The 18,444-nt window shown below is 41.8% G+C and overlaps 1 protein-coding gene across 14 annotated transcripts in view; it reads left to right on the top strand.

The window, feature by feature from the left end:
- mbnl1 (muscleblind-like splicing regulator 1) overlaps window positions 1–18,174 on the top strand; it is a 67,716-nt gene extending 49,542 nt beyond the window's left edge. For 6 of the 14 annotated variants that reach the window (XM_061693405.1, XM_061693394.1, XM_061693406.1 and 3 more), the window contains 9 exons: window positions 163–384; window positions 4,013–4,252; window positions 6,620–6,673; window positions 7,700–7,853; window positions 12,348–12,383; window positions 14,182–14,273; window positions 14,546–14,590; window positions 15,158–15,229; window positions 17,061–18,174. In XM_061693405.1, coding sequence (XP_061549389.1) covers window positions 163–384; window positions 4,013–4,252; window positions 6,620–6,673; window positions 7,700–7,853; window positions 12,348–12,383; window positions 14,182–14,273; window positions 14,546–14,590; window positions 15,158–15,214 — 900 coding nt within the window. In that variant the 3' untranslated portion in view covers window positions 15,215–15,229; window positions 17,061–18,174. The remainder of the gene's footprint in view (window positions 1–162; window positions 385–4,012; window positions 4,253–6,619; window positions 6,674–7,699; window positions 7,854–12,347; window positions 12,384–14,181; window positions 14,274–14,545; window positions 14,591–15,157; window positions 15,230–17,060) is intronic. The other 8 variants (XM_061693396.1, XM_061693398.1, XM_061693397.1 and 5 more) reach the window with 8 other exon arrangements.
- Window positions 18,175–18,444: the final 270 nt, after the last annotated feature.

The raw sequence follows: 18,444 nt of genomic DNA, 5'->3' as shown, positions 1-18,444 counted from the left end.
CATGAACACATCACAGCTTCTGCTCCCAACAAGACTGCCGACTTCTAAAAGTGGAGACAGTGCAGCTCATTTACTATCTCTGCGACAAATTTGATCTGCTTTATTTATTGTCAGTAGTACTGCCTGTTTTGTTCCCCCTAACGTCATTCTTCCATCCTTCAGCCCATGTTCTCGGTGACGCCCGGCCTGGCCACCAACGCCAGCGCTGCGGCCGCAGCTGCAGCCGTGGCTTTTAATCCCTACCTGAGCCCTGTGTCGCCAGGCCTGATGCCCTCAGAGATCCTGCCCAATGCCCCAGTCCTCATGGCTTCCAGCCCCGCCGTCAGCCAGGTCCCCAACGCTGCCGCCGCAGCCCAGAAGCTGCTGAGAACAGACAGACTTGAGGTAACTGAATGACAGCTTCTCTTTAAATGTCAGAAGAATTTAAATGGAAACACTTCATGAAGCATTTGTTGTTTTACTAGGAATACATTTTTATCTTTGTCTTTACAACAAATTTGGTTTTCCTCAGCACAAACTACTAAGAGATGTTTCAGTGTTGTATTTTATCAGTTCAGCTCTACAGTAGCTAGACCATCAAGAATAGAAACCACCCCTAATTTAGGTGTTTATTTTCATCGAAATGATGCAAAAATGAAGTATTTACATCATCAAGCACATATCCAGACATGCATGTTGGGCATTTGTTTTGATGAAAACATGCTACAAACTATAAATGTTGAATTATAGAACTGTGCACAACAGACGCAGTACAATATGCAGGGACCACTTGGATTGTGCTGCCCCCCTCTGCCTCATGTATGAACTACTGTTTCCCAAACTTCTAGTCAAGGCACATATTTTACGATAGGAAAATCTCACAGCACACCATCAAACAAAAAGTATAAAAACTGGAATATTGATGAACTCCTCTCAATTTACTCCAAAATTTACATACATAGTGTGAAATGTGGGCTGTTTAGTGGCATGAATGGCAACTGGTGGATACACTGGTTAATTGTACCTTCTTTTGTCAAGTGGAAGGGCATTCAATTGGCCTGCCTGTCACTATATGTCGCTGGCATACATAGAGCAAAGATTTTTTATTTTTCTTTGCAGTAAATGATTCATAATTCTTCAAAATATTTGCATGCATAAAATTGGATGAGTAGAAAGGTCACTACTCTCCTATGCTCTACTGTAACTGTAGATATTTGTATGGAGGAATATGATCACATGGGGCCTGGTTAAAAGAATGCAGGTCTAACCCACTTTTAAGCGTATTGTAGTTTTTGGAACTACATACTATCCACAGAAACAGATACAAGCCTTGATGACTCATACTTAATCTGCATAAACATAAAAAACAGCTGTTTGTGCTGTATCCAGTGGTGTTTTATGAGAGGAAAAAAATGGTGAAGCATTATTGGCTTACATACCAGGAAAACTGTAGCAAATTATAACAACAATGTAATAATAAATCGCATTCACAACAATAAAACAAATGTCAATCCAATTGCCTAGCACCCGTCTTAACAAGAGAATTGCTCAGATTTTTATTATTTTTTTCTCCCCTAATGTTGCCAGGCATAGTTCAATAAGAATCACCTCATAGGTGTCAGGTGTGGGAAGTAGCTGAACCCAAGAGCAGGCGGAGGCTGATGTAAAATGATGAACAGTTTATTGAGCAAAGGTTATGGAAGTGGTCCTGGATGTGTTGACAGGCAGCGGCGTGGACAGGTGGCAGGCAGTGGACAGAACAGGGGGCTGGCAGGAATGACGTGGGTCAGGAACACTGGGAACGAGGAGACACAAGAGTTAACAATGGAACGAGGAGTTGAGTATCTTACGTGAGTACGGTGGACCGTGGTACCGCTAGGAGAAACTGCAATACTTTGGCGAGGATTTCCGGGAACAGGCAGGCTTAAATGTAGGTGGTGATGAGGGTTGATTGGAGACAGGTGCGTGGGTTGAGAAGAAGCTGAAACAGAGGGGAGGGGAGAGAGAGGACGAGAGGGCGCAAAGCGCCATCCAGGCTCCAAAACAGTACTGCAGGACAGTCCATGACAGTAGGCCTGTGAAATGCTGTTTGAATTACAGGAAGTCACACTACACAAGTTCCTAAAACAACACAATAAGGATTGTTAATTAAGATGGTCATTTGCATCTCAGTCATTGGTCTGTAATAAATACAAAATGCACAGTGGATATTAAAGTTATATCGCGGTTCACCTATCGCGGACTTTGGAACGTAACTCCCGTGATGAATGGTGGATGACTCTACATTGGTAGTTTAATTTATGAGTGCCCCAATGAAATTCCATTATTTATTCCGATAGCGGTGTTTATAGAGAGCATTTTCATTCAGTTGGGGCTTCTAACCCGATTCTAATTATAATACAGGGCTCAATGTAAAACAGGCTATTGAAATGAATGGAAATGCCATTAATATGTTTCTGCCTCATAAAAAAAATGATTAAATGTGTTTTTGAGAAGAAAAATAGCACTCTATAACGTTGTACTTCATAAAAAACATACAGTAATTACTAGGGCTCGGACTTGCCCTCTAAAACCCCATTCGCTATTCGTATTGACAGTAACAGTAATAGTCCAATAAAAAAATCCAATTTGCTCTTTTGAAAACTATCCTTTGAACTGGAAAAAGTGTTGGCTGCCACGTTTTAGCTGCCGTGTCTCCCTCTGGAAAAGTGTTGTTGTTTTTTTTTGTTTACAATGGCTTACTGTAACCAGGATCCCTCACCGTTCCTTGATTGGTTTTGCACTTGTCGGTGCTGTAAATTCTTGCTGTCTTGGACCAGCTGCCTCCTTTCTAGCTGGCTACCTGGCCTGCTGGCTACCTAACCAGGCTGATTACCTAGCTGGTTGGCTATCTGCTATGGTGCTGTGTTGGATAAACTTTCTCCCATTAACTCTGCCACGGTCAGCGTCCACCTCGGCGATGGCTCCTTCTCTGCTTCGGTTGTGATGCTGCCATGAATAGCCACACAGCTCCTCTGGGCTAGGCTAATTAGGCTGTGATCTGTTTTTTCTTTTTTTACAAATTTTCAACAAAAGATTTCGGTGGAGCTATAACTGTGTACAGTAAGTTCAAATGGCATTGACCATTAACAAAGGCTGAAAGTCTATTAAAAGCAGGATGGCAGCATTGCAGCTCTTCTCAGAATACAGTTAGTATGTTAGTCTTTGATTCGCTGTGATTCAAATCCGAAAATTCAGCTTTGGCGCTCGTTTGTTTCGTTCAGTGGACTCGAATGTCAATTCAAGTCACCACATATTCGTGCATAGCCCGAGTAATAGCATAATTAAATGGAATGTAAAGAACAAACAGTTTTGCCACATTTTTTGCTTCAGTTTGATGGATCTTGTGCTGCTCCTCCCGGTGTGCACACATAGGGCCTGCTGGGGGCATAATAATTCGGACATGAATATACTGTACATGTAGATGGTCCCACCTCCTCAGTAAGCTGCAGTAATATTAGTCATTCTTCACAAGGGATAAAGAATATATGCCTGTGAGTATTATTGTATTATCTGTCTACATATGTTGCTTCACTATTTGTTCAAATATTCATTGCTTAAAGGGTTATTACACCACAACACCGAGGCTATTCGTTAGCCCGTTTTTGGCTTTTCCCATTATGTGTTAAAATTAAACTAGCGGGGTCATTCTTCAGGCTAAGTTCTGCAATGTGCAATTTTTTGGTTTTGTTTTCCAGTAAAGTTCAACTGGAATTGGCTTGAAGCCTCTATTAATTTTTATTTTTTTTTACGATCTACCAAACTGCTGCTTGCTGTGAAGAAAGTCAAGAGGATGTATCTCAGATGTTTTTGCTCACAAGTCAAAACAATCGGCCGAAAGACTGCTCGTATCACAAAAACCTGTAAGTTGGGTCACTCGTATCTCAAGGCCCTACTGTACGAGTGAATTTAGTTTCGCGCTTAGTCAGGGAAATAATAAAACTCGTAATCAAAATATCACTGTTGATTCTGACCGCTGTGTCTTTCGCTTTAGGTGTGTCGCGAGTACCAGAGGGGGAACTGCTCCCGGGGAGAAGAAGACTGTCGCTTTGCCCACCCTGCAGACAGCACCATGATCGACACGAACGACAACACTGTCACCGTGTGCATGGACTACATCAAGGGGAGGTGCTCCCGCGAGAAGTGCAAGTACTTCCACCCGCCGGCGCACCTGCAGGCTAAAATTAAGGCCACCCAACACCAGGTGAACCAGGCCTCAGCCGCCGCTGCCATGGTGAGCAATCTTGCCTATTATGGCCACGTAGTTGACGGTTTGATTGTGTGTGAGAGATCCAATTTGATTTAATGTTGGTTTTGGTCAAACAATTTGATAATATCGTTGCCCACAAACAGAAAGATAGTTCCTCTCTTTCGTTCAGTACTTTGTTATTGTGCTTCCTATCTATTACTTCACTTCCTTTTGACATTATAAACAGGTTTATTGTGCTTTAAGTTCTGTCTCCTAGCAACAGCACTAGCACAGCCACTTGTCTTCTGGGTATTGTTTGTTGTTTTGTTTTCTACACACTAATGTTGACGTAACGTGGCAGAGAGCTGGAAGTAAATTATTGCAATGTGACTCTGACTAGGATGTGCACAGTGAGACCGTCTCAGATGAACTACAGTGAACCCCCGTTTATCATAGTGGTTTTGTTCCAGACCCACTCGCAATTGGTGAAAGTTTGCCATATGAAGACCATATTAAAACAACATTCATTCATTCATTCATTCCTTCATTCGTTCATCTTCCGTTCCGCTTTTCCTCACTAGGGTCGCGGGCGTGCTGGAGCCTATCCCAGCTATCTCCGGGCGAGAGGCGGGGTACACCCTGAAATGGTCGCCAGCCAATCGCAGGGCACAAAAAAACAAACAACCATTCGCACTCACATTCATACCTACGGGCAATTTAGAGTCTTCAATTAACTTACCCTGTATGTTTTTGGGATGTGGGAGAAACCGGAGTACCCGGAGAAAACCCACACAGGCACGGGGAGAACATATTAAAACAACATTTTAAAGTAATTTTACTCCCCCCAAAACACGATTTGAGCACATTTAAACTGATTAAAATATACTTAAACTTAAAACACTTATTAGTATATAAGTATTTCCTTAGCGACTCTGCTTACTCTCACTCACACATTTCTCCAAATAAAAGGAAAATCGTGCTTGCCTTAAGTTATTTGTTACTCCCATTAGCATAGATGTTACAGTAGGTATAAACCTTCAAACAACTGCTCCTTGTTTGCAGTTATTTCACTAAGCCCTCCCCCCCCCACAAGTCTCTGACCAAAGCCACACCTCTCACTGATGTTAAAACATGCCAACGTTAGACATGACTGCTAAGTTGGTAGCATGACGTATTCGTTGGAGTGTTAATATAACACTAAAGGTATGAAGTTTTATTTTTTGGAATATACTATCAATTATATATCCAAAAGAGGTAATCAACTTACCTGCCGTTTTGAATCCTCTCAGCTGCCTGTGGCCCCTCGGCCTCTAAAAAGCAGCACCTATGTTTACGCTTACTTTGTCCTAGAGCTGTCTAATTCCTTCTTTTTAACTTTTGTTGCTAACTGGAGGTGGATATCCCACCATAGTTTCAGGAAAGCCCCTCAAGCTCAACAAAAAAGGTAACAGCATAACAGCGCAAGGCCGCAGGGGTGTGCCTGCTGTGAGTATGCCTGCAAGTGCACAAGAATGATTGACACCTCATCAGTCACACCTTCTGTCTCTGATTTTTTTTCTCAGGTGTGGTGGTTTCTTAAAAATCAAAATAGAGGTACAAGATGGGACTAGAGAAGGCAGATTTTTTTCAAAGATAATTTTCCTCGTGTGCTACTTTCAGGTCATACTAGCAGTTTTAACAAAAATGACAACGGTATTTTTTTGAAAATTAAATAAAAAACACATGGAGCAGCAACACAGATGAACAGAGCATACAGCAATACTCACTGGCATATTATCGCTGCTTTAAACTCTGTGGAAACAATGATTATTATTAGAGCTCAGTTGCGGACCTTCTCTACCTCTTCATCTTGCTGTGCATTGTGCTTCATCTACTTAAGTAGAGCTCAGTGCTGCCCGGCATGTTGCGGCACAACATGGCAATACACGGAAGGGGTGCCACTCTGAATTCGAACTTGCCTGTATACTTTACAAAACCCATTTAAAATAAATAGATAAAATCTGCGATATAGCCAGGGCGCGAATGAAGAACCGCGATATAGCGGGGGTTCACTGTATTCTGTTTAACTTGATTATTTACCGAGTTAAATAATGAGTGAACAATGTTTTCATTGCTACTTCCATCCATTTGTGTGTGATGCTAACTAATGTAGACTAGTCGAACTGTCTGTAGTATGATGATCATGTAACTGTTGAGCAATAGAGCTAGTATCCACATTGTGCATGCCTTAGTCCTGTAATCCCCTTGTAAAAATGCATTCCAATGATTTGTTTTTTTATTTGTTTTTTTTTTCTCACCTATACCCAAACTGCACTGCTGCCCCCATGATGCACCTCTGCTTGCTGGTTTATGTTAATGCGCTTGAACCCCATTGGCCCATTGCCATCATGTGCTCGCTGCCTGCTAATTAAGACTCAGTCGGCTGTCAAATCACTGAAGCGACCCCTCGACGCAACCTTTGACCTGGTACTATGACCTTTCACCTTTTAGCTTGGCATGTGGCTTTGTTGTAGAGCAGTGTTTTAACTAATGTGATATGGTCGTCTCTGTCTCAGTGCAATGTCTGTTTTTTTCCTTCTGTCATTATTGTGTGTGATGAAATGACTGCGGCTCTTCCATTTAGGGGTTGGGCACTAGAGGGATTCAAAACGAGGTCACCTCAAATATGAATTCACGAGGAGTCTCATTCATTTCATCGCCTGTCCTGTCTTTAACAAAAAAGCTAGTGAGGGTTAGGGAAGCCTTTATAATGGTAGCATGGCTTTATGTCTTATGTCAAAGTGTTCACTGTTGTGGAGCTATCTACTGTGTGCATGAATATGTCGCTAATGCACGTCAGGTGGGGCTAAGAGCTCTTACAGCTATACGTACAAGGGGGATCACACCGTAACAGGTGATTCAAAAGAGATGGTTCACTCCATCAGATCTCAAAGGCGGCCTCATGTCAAAGATATTTTGCGCCTGAGACCGTTTTGGACTTTAATCTGTGAGTGAACCATCACTTAAACACGGTTTCCTCAGTTTATCATGGAGCTAGCAGTGCAGCCTCACCCCCCCCCCCCCTTCTCTCTCTCTCTCTCTCTCTCTCTCTCTCTCTCTCTCTCTCTCTCTCTGTGCTTCCACCTCTTGTTAGCATCTGTATTGTTGTTCTTTTATTGTTAATGCTTGCTTATGTTGCTATCTAGTTAGCTGCAAGTACCAAGTTAATATTCCCAGTGAAGATGATAATTTCATGTATGCTTATAGCCAGTAGCTCCAGTAGGCACCATGCTCCTGCTTGTGTAGTACATGTCCGTGCTGCTTGCTTGCTACTGATGATATGATCATATTGTTGATGTACACACAAGGATGTTGTAATGCTGCTCCTATGATGTCCTCTAACATATGTTCCCTTTTTTGTTTTGTTTTTCTTTTGTTTGTTCCAACTCATCTTTTTTTTCCCTCCACATACTTATCTCTCTATCACTGACCTCCCTTCATCTGGCTGGGCAGGGTATCGCCCCCAGTGTCATGGCTACCCTGCCAAAGCGGGCAGCCCTGGAGAAGGCCAACGGGGCCACTGCTGTGTTTAACACCGGCATGCTCCAGTACCAACAGGCCCTGGCCAGCATGCAGTTTCAGCAACAAGCTGCTTTCCTCCCATCAGGTATGAAAACCACAAGCTAGCGCTCTGATCAGCCAGACGATGCCCAGATTGGCCTAACCCGACTCCCACTTGGCTGGAGTTGGACAGATGGCCGTTCATAACATTGTGGACCATCTATCCAACACGTGTCCATTTTTTAGTTTTGGGTGGAGGAACATTACAAAGACAGATAGCTCAAGATATCTCATTGTTTGCTTTGCATGGCCACTTAGAAGAAGTCACAATCCTACTAATTTTTCTAAAAGCACATGTGAATTAGGTGCTGTTTATAGGGGATGCCAGGTCTCCACCAAGCAGTAAAGTTCACTTCAGTTCATCACAGTACAGTTTAAATATGAATTTGAATCCTTCTTTTATCGAAATCCACAGTTTTCTTTCCATTCAATTACACTACTCTCAAATATTTGTATTTTGGACTTCCAGGTGAAATTCGAGGATGAACCTAAAATGTACTATAACCTTTACAGGTCAACTTAATTTTACCTTCTCCAAACTCAACTGTTGATAATTTATTATCTATTGTCTTATGATGTGAATAGCATGATGAAGAAGACTGTTTAAATACCAGCTGTAATTGAACCAGGAAATTAATTGGTCCATTCGTGGATCAAAAACCTGTTGTAAATTTTGCCGTTCAGCTCCTTGTAAGAGCTGCCACACACCGAGCGACACAACCGAATGTGACATAAATGCACAACCAACATGCTCCACAGATTTGACTTTTTCAAGGAAAAAGAGGTTGTCCTGGCTGCTGTAGCTACATTATAATTAGGCTTTACACGATCAGGATTTTTGGGGCCGATCAGCGAGTTTAAAAAACGATAACTGATCCGATCACAAGATAGAGCAATGTGTCTATTTAAAATACCTGTTCATTTACTGTATATACTTGTTTACTTAATTGGTCAATTGTTTTTAGCAAATAATCATTAACTCCCGTTCCATTCTTCGGGAGATCGACAGGCGGATCGGTGCAGCGTCTGCAGTGATGCGGACTTTGTATCGGTTGTGGTAAAGAATGAGCTAAGCCGAAAGGTGAAGCTCTCAATTTACCGGTTGATCTATGTTCCTACCCTCACCTATGGTCACGAGCTGTGGGTTGTGACCGAAAGAACAAGATCCTGGATACAAGCGGCCGAAATGAGTTTCCTCCACAGAGCTTCCGGGCTCTCCCTCAGAGATAGGGTGAGAAGCTCGGTCATCCGGGAGGATCTTAAGAGTAAAGTCGCTGCTCCTCCACATCGAGAGGAGCCAGATGAGGTGGCTGTGGCATCTGATTCGGATGCCTCCTGGACGCCTCCCTGGTGAGGTGTTCCGGGCACGTCCCACCGGGAGGAGACCCCGGGGACGACCCAGGACACGCTGGAGAGACTACGTCCTTCGGCTGGCCTGGGAACGCCTCAGGATCCCCCCCGGAAGAGCTGGATGAAGTGGCTGGGGAGAGGGAAGTCTGGGCGTCCCTGCTAAAGATACTGGCCTCGCGACCCGACCTCGGATAAGCTGTAAAAAATGGATGGATGGATGGATCTAATCATTAACTTAGAATTTTATTGTTGCAACACTTCCAAAAAAGCTGGGACAGGATCATGTTTACCACTGTGTTACATCATCTTTTCATTCAATAACCGTTTGGGAACTGAGCACACTAATTGTTGAAGCTTTGTAGGTGGAATTCTTTCCCATTCTTGATTTACAGTCCGGGGTCTCTGTTGTCGTATTTTACGCTTCATAATGCGCCACACATTTTCAATGAGAGACAGGTCTGGACTGCAGGCAGGCCAGTCTAGTACTCGCACTCTTTTACTACGAAGCCACGCAGTTGTAACACTTAGTGTAACACAGAATGTGGTTTGGCATTGTCTTGATGAAATAAGCAGGTGCATCCATGAAAAAGACGTTGCTTGGATGGCAGCATGTTTCTCCAAAACCTTTATGTACCTTAAAGCATTAATGGTGCCTTCACAGATGTGTAAGTTACCCATGCCATGGCACTAACACAGCCCCAAACCATCACAGATGCTGGCTTTTGAACTTTGCATCCATAAGAGTCTGGATGGTTCTTTTCCTCTTTGTCCCAGAGGACACGACGTCCACAATTTCCTAAAACAATTTGAAATGTGGACTCGTCGGACCACAGAACACTTTTCCACTTTTCATCTGTCCATCTTAGATGCGCTCGGCCCAGAGAAGCCGGCGGCGTTTCTGGGTGTTGTTGATAAATGGCTTTTGCTTTGCTTAGTAGAGTTTCAAGTTACACTTACGGATGTGGCGCCACACTGTATTTACTGACATTGGTTTTCTGAAGTGTTCCTGAGCCCATGTGGTGATATCCTTTCCACATTGATGTCGGTTTTTGATGCAGTGCCGCCTGAGGGATCGAAGGTCACGGGCATTCCAATGCTTGTGAATGACTGAGCAATTCAGGGAAGCTCCTTTTATACCCAATTATGGCACCCACCTGTTCCCAATTAGCCTGTTCACCTGTGGGATGTTCCAAACAGGTCTTAGATGAGCATTCCTCAACTTTCTCAGTCTTTTTAGCCACCTGTCCAAGCTTTTTTGGAACGCGTTGCAGCCATAAAATTCTAAGTTAATGATTATTTGCTAAAAACAATAAGGTTTATCAGTTTGAACATTAAATATCTTGTCTTTGTAGTGTATTCAATTAAATATTGGTTTCACATGATTTGCAAATCATTGTATTCAATTTTTATTTGTTTAACACAACGTCCCACTTCATTGGAATTGGGGTTGTAATTAAATTACTTCACCCACACCAAAACTTGAGAGCATGATTCGACAGAACGCCGGTACAACTGTTAGTGCTAGCAGTAGCTTGCTAGGCTACATAACGTTTTGTTGCCTGCTTACGAGCCGTATCGTATTAAAAGTACGTGAACATACCTCAAGCAAGCCTTAGACGAACGGCCTCTCCTGAGCAACGGTGACCACCAACACACGTTTTTCCCCATTTTGGTCTTGTATACAGTCGGCGCGATCCACTCTTGTTCTCCTCGCCATGGTAACGAGTGTATCTAGTCACATTTGAGTTTGACAAGATGAAGACCAACGATTGTAAAACACAGGATGCGGTGGTATCGGAATACAAGATTTTATTGCAGTAATCTGAGTAATCAGTAATCAATCGTGAAAGAGCAAATTTGTCTTGTAGTCTGATCCACGCATTACATGTTGTCTTTCTCAGACGTGTTGTCTGTCTCACACCACCGACGTTTTTTTTTGTTTTTTTTAAAATAACTTTATTGGTGGTCAGATATTTATAGTACTACGTCAAAACAGACACGACAAGGCTAAAAATAAACTAGCTTTTGGATTCAAATATACTGTACACGATGGCGATCAATGATGTCATTGATCAGATCGGCGAATTATGACATTTCAGCCGATTTGTGGAAAGTCTAATTATAATATTGCAGAGAGTGGAAACGGGCAAGAATAAAGGCGAGAGTGTGGGTATTTGAGAGGCCATTGGCAACGATAGCCCCATTCATTGACTCCACTCGTGCATTTCGGCAACAGACTCCTTACGTTTCGCTTTTTAGCTTCACGTACATATGAATTATAAATACAGGTAAGTATTATTGTAAAACACTATGTATACTGTATTTGCTGTATTGGCACAGTTTGGCAGCCGTCGCGTGGATCTCGCTTTGTACCTGGAAACGTAATTTTTGTTGTAAAAGATCATGCACAACAAGGCATTTTTTGGGGGGGGGCGTTCAGTTGTGATTAAAATTTCGAGTCGCAGCAAAACTAGTTCTTAGCGGTCGGCCACTCATGAAAACTAGTTTTACAACCCCGCAAACTGCTCGACAAACTGCTTGGGTTCAGTAGCATTTATCGGTGTATGGCGGACCTTAGAGAAAAGCAATTTGTGCAAAACGTACTGAGCGATTGGACAGTTCCAGTCTTTTGTTGCCCCTGTCCCAGCTTTTTGGGAACGTGTTGCAGACCATTTGTTGAAAAGGTTGAAAAAAAATATTTACGTTTAACAGAAGTCCCAACTTCATTGGAATTGGGGTTTGTAAAATAAAAATGTAGCATATCGACCTGAACCAAACTGTCCCTCCTGCTTGGTAGAAAAAAGGCAACTTGGTACGTTTTCACGACATAGTAAAAACTCTCATTCAAAGTGGTCACTCATATTCAATGGCTGGGGCTTCTTGGTGGAGCTGAGGACACGTTGACATCTAATGGTAATCTAACGGGCTGACGAGTGTGGCTTTTGAACACATTCACCCTTCTTTAGGCCTGTGTTTATAATGTTTTCATACTTCTCAGATGTTCCATATTTACTGGTACATGCACCATGCTTGAAAACATGACTGACCAAGAGATATTAAGATTCGCCCACCTTATCCCCCACCCCTCTCCCCCCACCCACCCACTCACTCTAACGAACCTTGTGACGGGCTGTTTTGATTTCTCTTCCCCCTATCCAATCCACTTCCTGTTCCACTGCATGATGGGCAGGCTCAATATTGTGCATGACCCCTGCTGCCGGCGTTGGTAGGTTCCAGTTCTCCTTCTTCAGTTCTATGTGACTTCCTGTACGTGGCTTGCATGCGGCTCCAAAATGTAACCACTTTAGCCTGAGTTATACTGTTTGCTAGTTAAATGTGGCAAACTGAGCTGCTGTTGCTATAAAAGCAATACTTTTCGTGTAAAAAACAAATATTTCAATGTTGTGTTTTGCCTATCATTCATCTGTATTCATTGGCTTAAGTTCATTTGATATTTTATTTAGCTGTTTTCTCCGTGTTGCTTGACCACTTACCCTCTCATGCTTGTTTTCAACCTTGCTTCTGGCTGGTCACACCTTAGAGTGCCTTAACATGAAGAACCTTTTAAAGCCATTAAACACAGAATGGGACCCATTTAAACCTGCCCCTTAATACCTCTGCCGAAATGACTATATTCCTAAATATCACTAGTTGTTGTTTTTACATTATTGACACTCAATTGTATTCCCCACGAAGCAACTATGTCTGATTTGTATCTAACTTTTGAACTGCGTCAAAGCAAGCATCTCTGTTTCCTTTTAGTTTAAAACAGGGTGGCTTCATTTGACTTTGAGTTATATCCAATACAAGTTGGCAAAAACCTCGAACCTCAAACCTACAACAGTTCTTTGTTGAGGCAAAAACTCTATTCAACTTAGCTTGCCCTCTAGTCTTTTGCCCAATTTTTCTTGGAACTACACAACCTCTAGAACACTGTTTCCCAACCTTTACTGAGCCAAGGCACATATTTTACATGAGAAAGATCTCATGGCACACCACCCAACAAAAATGTCTCAAAAAGTATTTCGTCGCTGTCGGGCAGAACCTCTGTCTTTCCAAATATGGTTAGTTTCATATTTTTTCACAAATTGATACTATTTGTCTGTCCACACATGCTCTGTTATTCTTAGAATTTAATAACCAATCTCAAGTTTTGAAAAGAGCTTGAGCACTTCCGCTGTCTGAGAAGTGTCATATAACTCCACCGCTTCCTCACTCCATGACGTTGCCTCAAGATTGAAAGTCTGTTTTTTAGACAATAACGAGGGAAAAACAGTTTTGTTTTTGAGCCCCGTCTCTTGTCGGGGCTCGGGGCAAGCGCAGACTTTGATGGGCACGGCTGGCGCCAGTTATGTGTCCGTAACATTTTAATCATTGATGCTGTGCTAAATTAGTGGATTTGTTGCAAATTACTTGTGATTTAACATGATTATGGGGAAGGGATATGTTGATATTGATGTGCAAAAGTATATGATAGCAATAAAAAAAAGTATAATAACTTATATGCGCAGATTCTGTCTGACAGCAACAATATACAGTAGTGAAATAATGATGATGTCTCAAATTATTCACAAATTTACTATGGGCCTGTTGAACACAAAGTTGTTATAGTACCATATTCTGTTGTATTAATAGCAACAGGTCAATTTTACCTTCTGTCATCTAGTGGAATTGCATTTAATTGTTCTGTCACTATCAGTTGCTGGCATAGATGAACTGCAAATACATAATTTTCAGACCAATTAAGTGAAATTGTATAATTTCCTTTGACACAATGATTGGGAATCACTGCTCTAGTTCACTCCTAATACCTTACACACACTTTCATGGTTGTCGGCAGAGAAACAAAAGGGACTGTGTTAAATCGAATCCCTTGAAAACTTCCTGTCTAGCACTCTCTTGTCTTCCCCTTCTGTTATGTCTCTCTGTGTGTGTATGTGTGTGCGTGCGTGTGTGTGTGTGTGTGTGTGTGTGCGCGCGTGTGCTCTGTATTTTTGCTTACATGATTCTCCCCTCCAAAAAAGTTCCCATGATGCACGGTGGTACCCCAGTCACTGTGTCTGCAGCCACCACATCTGCCACAAGCGTTCCCTTCGCAACTGCCTCCACCAATCAGGTTTGCACCTCAACCGCCTCTCTCGCTCTCTCTGTCTCTCGCTCTCTATCACTACACTTGGACGATCTAGTGATGCCCGTGTTTCACAGCGGGTGGGGGGAGGGGGGGGTTGCAAAGTAGGTGGGACTCCCTCTTGTTGGCCTACACAAGAGTCCAACTTTCCAATGTGTATGTTAGGAATTCTCGTCTTTCCTTCCTGAGAAACAAAATTGTGTTGCATTTTAATGTGTGTCCTCGTTGTAACTCCCGTTTTTGTCCTTTCCTATTTTGAGGACTCTTCCTTATCAAAGTTGACTACCAACGAATACATGCAATTGGTATGTATGAGGTAGTTTGTTTTTTTAACCTCACACCACATTCACCATTCGCACAGCTCGTGCAACAGCTGCTATCTGTGCCCTTTGGTGCTTGGCTTTTTTTCTTCTTTTTAATTTTTTGTTATTTTGAATTTTTCCGCCGCTGCTTCCAGCACGTAAATCGCAGCTTTTCCATGTTCCAGCCCAACAGTCTGAGTACTGTTACGGACATATTCCAGTCAAAGTCTGACGGGTGATGATGAGGAGTCAGTTTTGTGCATTCTTCTGTTGAGGTGTGCAGGTCAACAACATGGAGGACTTAGATTTGCATGGGGGGAGCCAACACACTGACCCTTCACTGCCTTAATAATAATAATGCACTCCCCTTCTTCACGCTGTCCAGATATGCTAATTCTTACTTAAGTGTAGACTAATAGCTTTTCTATTTTGTCATCTCTATCTTTTTTGTTTGTTTTTCCAGCTGAGAACAGAATGCTGTTAATCTGTGTGTACAAGGCTACGCTGACTGTATTTTGTGTTTGAATCGCCCTCAGTTTGATCATGTGTCTGCTTTCTACCCCTCCCTAGATTCCAATAATATCTGCCGATCATCTGAGTAGTCACAAGTACTTGACTCAAATGTAGTTCCTCCTAAGAACAGTGAGTCTCTATTTCAATCCATCACACATACACTACTCGGAAAAAGTTAGGGAAATTAAGCTTTCGGGGACATTTCAGGATGAACCTAAAATGCACAATTACCATTACAGGTGAACACCCTGTAAATTAAATTCAGATATTTGTTTCTAAATACATTGTACATGTTTGAAGATAATTGTTGAAAATGTGAAAAGACTGAGAACTACACAGTAATGAATAATGGAAATCAAGCGTTTAACTCTTTTTCATCGTTTTCTTGATTTTTGGGGTGTGTGGCTAAAATGGCACCCACTGACGCACTTGCCCTCCATTATATAAGAACTTAAACGCCTTATTTTTACATCAATGACTATCCGGCGCAGTTGCGAGTTACTATTATTATTACTATGCCCATTTCTACCACTATACAGGTAGCATGCAGTTAACTAGGTAACTAGCTATGCCTACACCCTAAAAAAGCATCCTCCCTGCATGCCAAAATGTATAGAACTGCTCAGTGTTCTTTTAATTCCCAAGCAAGGAGGTGATGCCGCAAGACGAGTTCGCAACAAGAGGCGCGCCAGAAGCCAAAAAGGCAGAAAGAATTACTGAAACATTAAGCAGTTGGACATTTTACGTTGGAAAAATATCAGAAAAACTATATGTTGTGATATAATGATGATCTCATCTCAGTTAAATCACAAATAGACTTTACACCGATTTTATCGGGCTGATCGGTATCGGCCGATATTCGTTCGTTTAGGGCTTGCTTGAGGTATGTTCCCGTACTTTTAATACGATACGGCTCACAACCAGGCAACAAAAACGTTATGTAGCCTAGCAAGCTAGTGGTAGCACGAACGGTTGGACGTAAACATGCCGCCGTTCTGTCGAATCATGCTCTAATGTTTCGGTGTGGATGATGTCATTTAATTAAAAATAAAGTAATTTCATTACAGTAAGTTAGCACCCATTATTTTTGTCATGTTGTCATGTTGGTTTGACCTGACTGGTTTGAATACACGATCTGACTAGAGCAGTGATTTCCAACCTTTATGGAGCCAAGGAACATATTTTACAATTGAAAAATCTCACGGCACACCAACAAACAAAAATGTCACAAAAAGTGACATCTAATAGAAGACCATTCATTTGTTCTGTCTGTCACTATGCCTCACCGGCATAAATAGAGGAACAAAGATTATTTATTGTAAATATAATTTTTGGAGCAATTAAGTACACAATTATATACAGTAAATGAACATGTCATTTAAATAGACACATTCCTCCATCTTGTGATCGGATCGGTGATCGGTTATCGTTTTTTTAAACTCACTGATCGGTGATCGGCCCCAAAAATCCTGATCGTGTAAATCCTACTCACAAATTACTTACTCGATGTGAAATATTGAGCCTGTTTAGTTGAACACAAAAATACAGCTCTATTTTATGAATGACAACAGGTGGATACACAGGTTAATTGTACCTTCCGCCATCTAGTGGAAGAGAATTGAATTGTTCTGACTGGGACTATATGTCACTGGCATAGATAGATGAACAAAGATTTATTTATTTTTAGTTAGTAGAGTGGAACCTCAGTTTTTGTGATGAATCCATTCCAGAAGGTCTGTCTAGTTGTGCACGCGTTCAAGATTTTACAGAATGTCAATTTAAATTCACGTGTGAAGGTGCATTTTAGTTCTATCCTTAAATTTAACCCCAAATCAACATTTCCCAAACTGTTTGTTAGTGGTGTAGGTGAGTTTTTGTTTTCGTGTGCCTGCCTGTGTTTCTTCCTGTGAAAACCTCCAAATAGTCTCTAATCCCCAACTCCTCTTTCCTCCTCTTATAGATCAAATGAATGTGTGCTGGCACCGTCCAAGCCAAAACAGTTCAGCCTTTATTTACATACAACTTCAGAATGTCAAGCAACGGGACTGAGGAGGGTCCGCCATCTGTCGAAACATCAAGGGTGCGACCCGTGCCATCTTCCCACATGTCAAAACCTGCGAGAGAAAGGGATGTCTTGGTGCCTGGGGATGGGTGAGGGGCAGTGGGTCTCATCACACCGCTGTACATCTAAATCACAGCACTCGATTGGTTGTAATTCACTTCACTGGACGTAGAGAAGGTCAATGAGTGGCGTTGCGTGAGTCAAGATACACCTCTGGTACGTCCGGCGACCAAGATTTATTTTATTCTGTTTGTTTTTGTTTTCATTAAGCAGCCATATTTCATCGTTTACAAAAAGACATGCACCTTGAATTTGAATCGAAATGAGAACGGCGCAGCCATTTTGAAACAGGAATCTGCTAAGACGATTGAGCGCGTGCAGTATTGTGTGTGTGTACAGCTACTAGTCAAACTAGACACGGATGGATGAATAAATGAGGGTCGTGGACATATGAATGTTGTGGGTAAACCAACATACCTGTGTACCTTGAAAGCACAGCCAGGCTTGCTCTTCTCTCCTTGTCATGTGCCATGGAGGCCATACAGCTCAAACCAGAGTGTTGTCTCAGCAGTGTTATTTGTTTACCGAGAGTGAAATTTAAAATAAGAATTGTATGGCTCTTAAGATTGTTTGGATTTTTTTTAAATGTTAATAATTTTAGAAGTGGGTTTTGTGCTAATTTTTGTGTTCTTTTTAATTATGACTTTTAGATGGGGGGGTGGGGGGGGGTGTACGGTAGTTCCACTTTTCATAGACTAGAGTGCTGTTAACTTTTTTTTTGGTCTTGTCGGGATTAAGATGTCGCTCAAGTCTGTCGACTCTAAAGCCTGTTGATTAGGAGGGTTGTTGTTACCATGTGCTCTTTTAAAGAGTGCCGAGTTTGTTAGAACTTTGAGCTGTGTGCTAATGGCAGTGAAAGATAAGTGTTAGGTCATTGTAAACAGGAAAAAAAAAAAAAAGTACACTTCAATGTTTGTCTGAGTAAAATGTCACTGAGTGAAACCTAACAGAGGCAGCGGTTCCCAACCTTTTATATTAAATTATTGCAACTCTTACAAAATTATAAGAGTATTAGGGCTACATTGGAAAGAAAAAAAATAATACAAGAATAAATTAGCAATATTATGAGCTAAATTGGCAATATGAGCTAAAAAAAATATATCTGTGAGCGAATTTATTTTCGTAATATTATGACACTTTCCTTGTAATGTTACAATTCTCAAAATTAAGTTTTGTCCACATAATCTTACAGCTATTTCTTGCATGCTATTTTTTTCTTGGG

The sequence above is a fragment of the Phycodurus eques genome, chromosome 13 (assembly GCF_024500275.1).
Source record: "Phycodurus eques isolate BA_2022a chromosome 13, UOR_Pequ_1.1, whole genome shotgun sequence".
Lineage (NCBI taxonomy): Eukaryota > Metazoa > Chordata > Actinopteri > Syngnathiformes > Syngnathidae > Phycodurus > Phycodurus eques.
The sequence above is the reverse complement of the archived record's forward strand: the minus strand, read 5'-3'. Positions and strand labels throughout refer to the sequence as shown.